The sequence below is a fragment of the Triticum dicoccoides genome, chromosome 2B, assembly GCF_002162155.2.
Source record: "Triticum dicoccoides isolate Atlit2015 ecotype Zavitan chromosome 2B, WEW_v2.0, whole genome shotgun sequence".
NCBI classification, from domain to species: domain Eukaryota; kingdom Viridiplantae; phylum Streptophyta; class Magnoliopsida; order Poales; family Poaceae; genus Triticum; species Triticum dicoccoides.
The window spans coordinates 118,130,788-118,141,378 of NC_041383.1; the positions used below are offsets into that span (position 1 = coordinate 118,130,788).

General features: G+C 46.0%; 2 protein-coding genes across 2 annotated transcripts; one reads left to right on the plus strand and one right to left on the minus strand.

Annotated features, from left to right (window-relative positions):
• Positions 1-814: 814 nt before the first annotated feature.
• LOC119367313 (flowering-promoting factor 1-like protein 5) lies at positions 815-1,488 on the plus strand. The gene has a single exon (XM_037632864.1). It carries the CDS (start codon positions 896-898, stop codon positions 1,199-1,201), a length of 306 nt encoding a protein of 101 aa, XP_037488761.1. The 5' UTR covers positions 815-895; the 3' UTR covers positions 1,202-1,488.
• Positions 1,489-4,919: 3,431 nt separating this feature from the next.
• On the minus strand, positions 4,920-5,511 carry LOC119367315 (flowering-promoting factor 1-like protein 5). The gene has a single exon (XM_037632865.1). The coding sequence runs from the start codon at positions 5,412-5,414 to the stop codon at positions 5,109-5,111; it is 306 nt and encodes a 101-aa protein (XP_037488762.1). The 5' UTR covers positions 5,415-5,511; the 3' UTR covers positions 4,920-5,108.
• Positions 5,512-10,591: the final 5,080 nt, after the last annotated feature.

Here is a 10,591-nt window from a genome sequence, read left to right on the forward strand (position 1 = left end):
GTGGCGGTTCTGATATGTGAAAAATCAACTTTACTAGGGCAGGGTTAGCTCACTCAGAGAGGCTCGGTAGTACCGTGTAAGAAAACACGGCGGTACCGGGCTTAGGAAAACTTATAGGGGTAGAGTGGCTAAACTCGATTCTTTTGAGGATCTTTGGCTTATGATCATTTAATGGAGTTCATGTTGGGCTATACGGCATGCAACAATTGCACAACCAAAAACGGGCATTAGCAGCATGCCACGTCAGCGGTGTTTATGTCGTTTTACTTTCCTTGACGTATTGCTTTTGGAGAACTTTTCTCGCAGTGCTTGTGTTGGCGAGAAATGGTTAGTCCCGATGGTTATCGATGCAGGTCGCCAATTGCAACTGATTGGTTCGGGTTTTTTTTTTCTATTTTATAATTTGTTTGTGACATCCTCGCTGCCTTGATATATCATGTTATTGCAGAGACCGAATATACTATACGAACCTGATACAGTAATAATTATTGTTAGTAGCTGGAGACTTCGAGAGTGCCGGCCCACTTGCCCTAGCAGATTGATGCCTGCCTCGAAAGTAAATACGATGTACCGAGCCTGAAGAACAAATGTACATTGCTGTCGAATAGGTGAAACATACGTATACACATAACCTAAATGAATTACACGAATATATACGAAACACACGTCCCTGTCGATCTATGCGAGCGCATCTTCTTACTGCACTCTAGAACAGGCAGTGATTGCCAGATGACGTACGTGCCACACCGGCTTCCATGCGCCTATATAAGCACATCACCCGGACACCATCAGCAGCATCAGATAACCAGCCAGCAGCAAGCAGCGCAAGTGCGCAACACTAGTAAAGATCGATCGATCCACCGAGTAGTAAGGAAGACTAAGAGGAAGAAGAAAGATGGCGGCGGGGGGCGTGTGGGTGTTCAAGAATGGGGTGATGGAGCTGGAGCAGGAGGCAACGAGCAGGAAGTCGCTGGTGTACGTGCCGGCGAACGAGACGATGCGGTCGCTGGAGGCGCTGGAGCGGCGGCTGGGGTCGCTGGGGTGGGAGCGCTACTACGAGGACCGCGCCATCGTGCAGCTCCACAAGCGCGGCGGCGTCGACCTCATCTCCCTTCCCAGGGACTTCTCCAGGCTCCGCTCCACCCACATGTACGACGTCGTCGTCAAGAACCGCGACCACTTCAAGGTCGTCGACCTCTAGACATGCATATGCGCGCCTAAACTTCCCCAACTCAACTAGGTATATATCCATACATATTACTACCTCCGTCTCAAAATATAAGACGTTAGAGACGGGGTAGTACAAATAAACGCGGTGTGTGTTGACGTGTTTGTGTGATGTAACTGTGTACACGTACCTACGGTTCGTGGAGATATATACTATGTCTATATGATTGTAAGAATATGAAAATATAGCTTTCAAAAAGTATGATGTATCTAGCTTCCTTTTCCGTGGAATAAAATGAATGAAAGAATATTAAAGCTGTGTGTGCGCGCGTTACTTGCGAGATAGATCGATCGTCTTATGTGCAGCAGACGTAAATCAATTAAAGCAAAATATAGTACAAAAAGTTACAAATTCCAAAAGAAAAAAGATTATAAGTTAGCCAATGCCTGCTCTAGGAATGGAACCCATGATTACAGATTATGATCTATCCACTGTGAAAAGCGAACTGCAAACTTTTGCTTGATCTTATGTCGAAGTAGCTTAAGAACATTCTTGAGGTGGTATCTCCAAGACTGAATTGAATGAGGAAGTGCTCTGAACACAAAGTTATTTCGCTGAATCCAAATGTTCCAACAACCCAAAATAAGGATTTCGACAGCAAATTGTTTTGGAAGGAGCTGCGTGGCCAAGATGGTGTCCTCATAAACAGAAGTTCCTCTTCGTCTGTTTGGAATCAGAGAGTTCCAGCAGTCTTGCGCAAAACTGCAATCCCACAATAAATGCATAGGAGTTTCTTCTGCTTGCTGATTATAGTTATGTGCAGCAGACGTAGTGCAAGGGTATCGATCGATCAATCGATTTGGCTGTATTAGTTACTGTGGCTACAAGTCACTGTACGTGGCCAGCCTGCATGCATACGTGCATGCACTTGTGTATATCTAGACTTTTCGTTGGCCAAGGCAGATGCCTATAAAGGTCTTGGGTATCACTCCTTATCCGCCAAATATTCTCTATAAGGGCAGAAAAAGCTCAAATTAAGCCGTACTTGCCAATTGGATGCAGTGTGACGTTGCCAGCTGAAATAACCTTCTCCATAGAGCTCGGGCTGGGTTGGCCCTAAGGAATTTATGTGGGTGTATTTGTCCGGTTCTGACGAGAGAATTTCTCATCTTTTTCTTGCACTGTTGTTGCAATTTTTTCTTTGAGATGTGGTGGTGGGCTGTTTCTTTGCAGTCAGAAGTATGATGCTCCAGGCTAGGGGGTACGTCCAGAATGTTATAAAGGGTCCGCCAAGAGATGAGTCCATAAAGTGTGAGTCGGAGATGTGTGATATTCTTGATGGTCAGTGAGCCACGAGTGTCGATGTCTTAAAAACCTTGTGTTTCGGGTATTCTAGATCTTTCAAAGAATGGTAAGCATCACATTTGCCAAGTAGTGCCGTCGAGAAGGAGGTATTGGAAAAAAAGAAAGAGAGAAGGAGGTATTGGGTGAGTAGAGGATGATGTGGTTGCTCCTCTCACACATGATCACAGTATTGACATTGACATACGCTATTGGGAGCGATGTCCTTGCGAAGCATGTTGGCTTTCCAGCTGATTGTGCCCTAGTGTCGACAAGGAGCAGAATAGCCATCAAAACCACGACGCCAGAAAGAGAGGCCAAAACTGAAGGGGAGCAGTTATGCGCATTTTGAGCTCCGTAGAGGACAATAAGCCGCATCATCCCAAAACATTACAACTCATGGCCAGAGTCTAAGACATCGACCCAAAATGCAATACCTACGCCATTTCGTGCGCCAGCTGAGAACCAACTCTCTAAGGACGACGCCTCCAAGAAGGGGGAAATGCCAGACACGGCACCATCGTCTACCTCTGTACTTACTGTATACCTAATGTCTATTATCAAGTTTCCCAAATGGGCTATTCAACCTAGTACTCCAGAGAGGGCACATTTCTTTTGGGGCAATTTGGGGAATATCCATAAACATCACCTGACAACTTGGGGGCTTGTTCCCCAGAAAAATGCTTTTGGGGGATTAGGGATTCCCAATTTAAGAGAATTCAACATGTCTCCGTAGGCATCTTGGATCGAAAGATATTTTGCTGGGGGTGAAAAAAACTGGTTGATCGTCCTTGTGAATCATAAATACAACACTTGTAGACCTATGGTCAAAAGTGTTTGGTCTCCTATCTGGTAAGGAGTGACTTGGGCTTTTGCTGGTGTTAGACCTTTTTAAAATTGAGTGCTGGGGATGGTACAAAAATCAGTTTCTAGCATGATGCTTGGGCTGGGGATTGTTCCTTGAAAACTCAGTTTTAAGATGTGTATGATATTTTTCAACAACAGAATTGCTCTTTTTGTTAAGTTTGGGATGGTCAAGTGCCCAAACTTTCTTTTAGAATACTCCCTCCATTTACTTATACAAAACCACTGTGAAAAATACACTTTGCATCTATATAAGGCCACCAACAGTAATCGGGTGATATTTTCTCGAACTAGCAACTTATTTAATACTTGCATGCACACAGTCGTAATGACACTCCAATCAGTTTTCTATCCCTTCCGTGCGTACATGCGGTGTATTAATGATCTCAAAAAGAAAAGCCGCTTTACGAAGCAAGGCATTAAATTTTAACTTGGTACCTGTAGTATGAGTTTGTGGCCTTGTATATAAAAATGGACTCTTCGCAAAAAAAAGTACATAAAAATGGAGGGAGTACGTGGGAAGCCTAGTTTCTTGGGAAAATGAAATGAACCTTTGGACATTCTATCCTCTTTTATTCCCAATTCCATGGTTGATTGACCTGTTTGGAAATAAGCCTATGGGATCTACTCCACTCGGTTTTTGCCTAATTTTCGAGGAGTCCCTATTCCTTTTTGGGAGAAGTTTTGGAAAATTGCAGTCCCTCCTAGGTTTCTAGTTTTTGGGTGGCTGGCCTTTCACAACAAAATCTTGACTAGAGATAATCTAGTGAAAAGACAGCATTGTTGATGACTTAATTTATCTCTTTTGTGGCGAATTGGAATCAGCGCATCATTTGTTCTTCGATTGCATTGTTACGAATGAACTTTGAAAGTGTATCACAGAAATCTAGAAGTTCGACCTACCTCATGATATGACTGAAATATCTACTTTGTGGTACAAAAATAATAAGAACTCTGGAGTTGATATGGCTTGCATTGCTACCGTGTTGAGCTTGTGGACAATGCGTAACGATGTTTGTTTTCCGGTCTTGGTTTCGAAAGATGTCCGGGCACTCATGGGAAGAGTAAGCTTGATACTTCATCAATGAGAACATGTTCGCCGATTCCCATTCAGTGTTGATGATGGAGGGATTGGTGCTCCTAGATGGTCGAAGAGGAGAGCTGCTGAGAATTGCCTGGAGCTAATTGGCCGTGTCAGCGAGGTGAATGAGCAGTGGGGAGCCTACCTGAGAGCTCATTCCAGCTGCTCGTTGACTGATGACTTATAATAGGCTAGACCTGCCGTTTTCCGTTCTCTTTGTCCATCTGATGATACTGTTTTCCTTCTATCTGTTGTGGTAGAAATAGACCCTTTGCTTGTTCTTTTTCTGCCTCTGCTGCTGTGGCCTAGCCCGATACCGTGAACAGATATGGTGTGTTTTTGGTTTGCCTCATTCAATAAAATGAGCCGGGAACCCCTTTCGATCAAAAAATTTATTTCAGCGGGGTCAAGTTTCAGAATCAGAGTTTTTAAACCCCGGTACTGGCATACATATATTTTTCACCGTTAAGTACACACAGGTTCTGACAAAGGCACACAGTTACATACTACATCACACAGGGACAGTACAACACATGCATAATCGTACACGCAGAGGTTCTTATTTGTATATGACGTCTATACATATATTTGTAGCGCGGAGCCAGGAACTTATCCGGCTCGAATAGGAAGAATATTACCGATGAAGATGGCTAACTAGAGGTCGACGACCTTGAAGTGGTCGCGGTTCTTGACGACGACGTCATACATGTGGGTGGAGCGGAGCCTGGAGAAGTCCCGGGGAATGGAGATGAGGTCGACGCCGCCGCGCTTGTGGAGCTGCACGATGGCGCGGTCCTCGTAGTAGCGCTCCCACCCCAGCGACCCCAGCCGCCGCTCCAGCGCCTCCAGCGACCGCATCGTCTCGTTCGCCGGCATGTACACCAGCGCCTTCCGGCTCGCCGCCTCCTGCTCCAGCTCCATCACCCCGTTCTTGAACACCCACACGCCGCCTGCCGCCATCTTTCTTCTTCTTCCTGCTCTTCCTTACTAGCTAGCTACCTTCGGTCGATCGATCTTGCCAGTCTTGTGTTGCACTACCTGCTGCTGGTTGGTTGTGTTATAATCTGATGCTGCTGATGGTGTGTCGGTGATGCGTTTATATAGGCGGATGGGAGCACTGAGAGGATGCGATGAAAAGCGATGCATAGACCGATAGGGACTTGTTTCTTATGTATTGGTGTAACTCCTTCATGTTTCGGTTTTCGAGACAGCAACGTACATTTGTTCTTCCGGCTCGGTACACCGTATGTACTTACTTCCAAGTTTCAAGGCAATCAAACTGCTCGAGAAGATTAGTATTATTCTCCTCAACTCTTCTTAGATTCCACGTAACTAACCGATGGCTTCCTCCGTCCGGCTTTACTAGTCTCACTCAAATCTTGAGCTTAAAGTGGGCTAGGAGTTTGAATAACTAAGCCAACAACAAAGTCTACTTGTACTAGCTCAGCAACAAGTAATATGGATTCTAGGGAGTATTTTTTTTGAATTTTTATTAGATTCATATTTGAAAGAAGATTCTAATAAGATCTTTGTTCTGATCCAATTATGTTGTTGAGACAGCTGAAAATTGTGCCTACTTGTTCTGGAAACATTTTTCTTTGATTTGTGAAATAATTAGGTTTAGACATACTACCACCGTTCCCTAATATAAGGTGTATCGATTTTTGTGCAAGTCAACATTTGAATGTTTGACCAAGATTATAGAATAAAATATCAACATCTGCAATACCTAACAGATAAAATATGAAACTACTTTTCATGCTGGATCAAATGATAAAATTTTGGTATTATGGATATTGATATATTTTTCTAAAAACTTGATCAAACATGTACACATTTGACTTTTTTAGAAAAACAAATACACCTTATATAAAGGAATGGAGGGAGTATGTTTCATGATTGTTTGAGTGATAGCGTGGAGATTCTCCAAAATCATGCTAAGAACATGTAGCTAGGATTTTCAGAAGAAGATGTGATTTGTTTGATGAGAAATAAAAGGGAATATCAAGAATTCATATGGTTGAAGCTGAAGCAACTACTTTCGAAGTAACATAAAAGTTACCCTTTTCTCCACAACAAGATGCTTAGTTTCTTGTTGGGCTTCTTCTGGAAATTTTCCATTAAGTACTTTATATGAATCATTGATCTTCCTTTCATGGGCGTAGTATATAGTTTATAGCATTCCTAAAATACAGAATTAGAAAAGTCAATTATTCTTTGTGATTTGATACCGCTTGTACTAACTGAAAGCTTTTCCAGAAATTTTCAAACGAACAATTTCAACGAAATCTTTCATTATGTTTGTGCTTTTTTGTGCAAACTCATAATTTATTAGTCAAATTCAGGTTAAAGTTAGGTTCAAAATTCGAGAAGGACTTAAAGTCACAGCAAGAGAAAATGCATTTCATGCTTATATAATCCCCAAATTGTTTGTATCCAGCTCATGGTTTATAATTGGTAAAATTAAGTAGTCCATTCTTCCTAGGAAAATAGATGAAGTCATAAAGATACTATATTCAAACTTCTATACACTTTGACCACTAATACATACAGAGAAGATATTCATGTTACTTAGGCGAAAATAGTGACAAATTTTTTTTTGGTTGTATTATGAGCCGGATAAAATGAGTGAATGTCACAGAACCACAACTATTTGGACATGGGTTTCCCAAAAACTCAACTTTTGGTAACACGGGCTAGGCCCGGGGTATACCCCACCCAAAGCTATTGGTTAAGGCCATTTATCAGATAATGCAAATTTTAGCATGGTCCTTCTTACCTCCCCTTTTCACATAAGAGGTAAGAGTACATAATAAATCTGAATCATTGATTTAATTAACTAATGGTCTGATTAACTCTTACTTTTTTTATCCCTCAAAAAAAAACTCTTACCTTTTTACCTTTCATGTGATCGGAGAATTAGACGTGTAAGGATCGCATGGCAGTGCTTATGTGGTGAGTAGACCGTGCTAACATGGAGTAACACCCGAATCGGTGCAAGACCAAACCCTCTAGCAATTCAAAACCAAAGCTCAGACAAGGCATACATAGATTGCGGTGGAACAAATTCAAACACTTTGGATATAAATTTCAAGATTCCGTTAGCAACAATGCAACAGAAAAGCAAGTGGTGTCTCAGTTCCAGTTCACCGCAAAACAGACAAGTTAAATCATCAACGTGGTGCCTCATAAAAGTTCATCTCTAGTAAGGATTTTATTATGAAAAGGTAGCCAAAGGAAAATAAGGAATTTGGGAGGGACTGGGATTTTTCAAAACTTTCTCAGAAGGGAGAAGAGAAACTCCCCCAAAATCAATCAACTTGAGAATTGTGATGCGATCGAACAGAATATAGCCACTTGACTTGTCATAGGGGAAAAAAAGACCATGACACCATATAAAGATCTGAATGAACCCTGTCGAACTCAAACGCCGGTCAGCTCATGCTCGTACGTACGAGAATGCCACACATTCCTCAAGCAGGCGTACGCAATCTCAGCAGCCGTACGTTAACCCAATCAAAATATCTGCACCGGCGGGGACCGCAGTTGCCGTTGCACGAACAATAGCGATGTTTCCAACGTTGATCTGTAAATTGGCTCCGGCATCGCCAAAGGCCGCCATCCAATACTATCTGCATACATTTCAAACAACTTTTCAACCAACCAGACGAAATTCAGATAAACACGATGGATTTTCATATGAAACCGCATTCATGCAAACGCGGCAGATTTTCATTACATTTCGAACATTTAGAACAAAAAATAGCATTCGACCCTAGATCTATCATCGGCGACTGTCGTCCACTTCCTTTGTGTTCCGCATCGGCGACCATGTCCTCCATTTGTCGTCTTCATGAACGGCGGCGGGATTCAAGACCAGTAAAGTGAAGGCGCGGTCTGCGGCGAGTAAGAGTAGAACAAAGGAGATTGGACTGACCCATTTGAGACACAATGCCCTGCCTCCTCCCATGCCCTACTCATTCTCGGAGGAGTCTGCGACTTGTCTGTTGCCGGCGCCGATGGACGTGGGGTCGATGATGGACGTGGACGGTCTGTTGCTGTCCGCCAGCCACATGAGCCCCCAAAAGTTAGATGGCGGTGCATCGGACGCGCAACTGCCGGCCGCGTCCGCGTCCGACTACGAAGGAACTTCATTGCGAGCGGCGCGGGCGGCCTCGTAGAACGCGCACTACTCCGCAACGAAGTTCGGGTTCACCACCACCATGGCGGCCACGGCCTCCTCGCTTATGCGCTTACCGTAGATTTTGCCATCTGCCAGCCGGTGCTGCTCGAGGAGGAACATGTTGTACCTCTGGTCCTCCGGCGCCTGCTAGAACACCGACATAGGAGCCGGTGCAGGCTGCACCTCCTCGGTCATGATGGCGTTGTAGTGTGCATACTCCTACTGCATGGTCAGGCGGTCATGCACCGACGCGGGATCTGGCATGTCGTCGGAAACCTCGAGCAGGCCGGCATGCCCTACTCGATCCGCCTGGCGCAGTGGGACTGCCATGCTGCTGTAAGGGCGGCCAACTCATGCTTCATGTCCGGCAACAGACTTTCCCAGAGTGTTCCCGCTCGTGATCATGATGGATGTGGAGCAAAGGAGGATTTATTGTGGGGTGGAGTTAGCTAGGTGTGGCTGCCTTTAAATAGCGGGTTTCGGCGAGGCCAAGCGTCCGGGTACGTCAATGCGCGGTGTCGGAGTTGGTTCCTCGTCGGCGAGCTTGCTTAATGATGCCATACAGATGAACGGTTATTGAGCGGGCGTGGTAGATATCCGTCTCGAGTCTCGTCCCATACAACAAATGTTGCTCCGGCATTGAATAGGCTCAAACACCGAGGACGCATAGCAGGTGGCTCCCTCGACTGGCGTGACGCTTCAATGCTGGCGCCAGTGAGAGGTCGCTTCCGCTCTGAACTAGCGTCCACAGCGGCAGAAATGTAGGCAGCTGGCGCCGGGTGGGAACACACGCAGGCAAGGGAAGGGGTGGTTAGGCTCCGGTAGTCAGACGAGGGTGCAGCAGCGTCCAGACACCCCCAAAGCCACCTTAGTTTGTCTCCGGTTTACGGGGAAAAGCACGTCCGAACTTCAGACCAGACTGATACTGTGTTGGATGACACAACACTTCTAAACCGGCGACGCCAGCGTCGCCACTTGTCCCATACATGTCACGAACGTATGCGGGCGATTTGAGAGTCGGTGTTGGATGACACATCATGCCTAGACCGGCAACGCCAGCGTCGCCACATGCCTTATACATGTCTGGACGTACACGGACGATTTAAAAGTCGGCGTTGAAGATGCCCTAACGTTCGGTATTATCTCCTGCCGGCGTGACGTGGACTATTGAATGTGCTGCTCCTGGCCTGCACCTACGATGCGTGGAGGGAGCTGTCGCACGAGGGCCTTCACGTGGATGCGCGCCCCGGCGTCCGCACAGCGCCGCCACTTGCCACCCGCGGGGTACGGAGGAGCCAATCAGTTTCCAATTCGAGCGATGCGGCGTCAACACCACGCGCGTGGCCGAGGCAAAAATGCTAGACATACAAAGACTTACATGTTTTTACACGCTTTTTTCATCTAACAACCAATCACAAACCTCTTCCCTCCTGATTTTCAGGGGGATGGGCCGCCCTGCTCACCTATTAACCAATCACAAGCCTGTAAATCGTTTGTACGTGTAGCATTGCCGGCTCAGCTGAAGGCTCAGTCTCCGTGGCGCGAGAATCACGTACACCGCACGAACGGTACGTGGCCGCGCACGGTGCCGGTCATGAACAGTACGCTGTGCGCACGTGAGCGCGTCCGACTGTACGTGTACGCCTGGACTGGGTGCGTTGCTCAATGGTGACTTGCAAAGCGTGTCCGGTGACTTGGAAAGTAGCATTTGCTTGCCGGGAGTCGTGGAGCCAGCTTAGCCACCGCCGGACGATTACTGACCGGTTAAAAAAATCGACTCTGACGGACTGTTAGAATAAATTCAAGGCCACGTCGATCATCCGAGTGACACACACACACAACATAAGCTCCGCGCGCCGCACCTCCCGCTCCCGCGGCGCGCTCCGCGCGCGCGCCTCGGGAGATCGATCAGCCGCCGCCGCCGTCGCCTCCCCAGCGTCGCCTCCCCCTCGCC

Coding starts and splice junctions, on each gene's coding strand:
- LOC119367313 (XM_037632864.1), top strand. CDS start 896: ATGGCGGCGGGGGGCGTGTGGGTGTTCAAGAATGGGGTGATGGAGCTG.
- LOC119367315 (XM_037632865.1), bottom strand. CDS start 5,414: ATGGCGGCAGGCGGCGTGTGGGTGTTCAAGAACGGGGTGATGGAGCTG.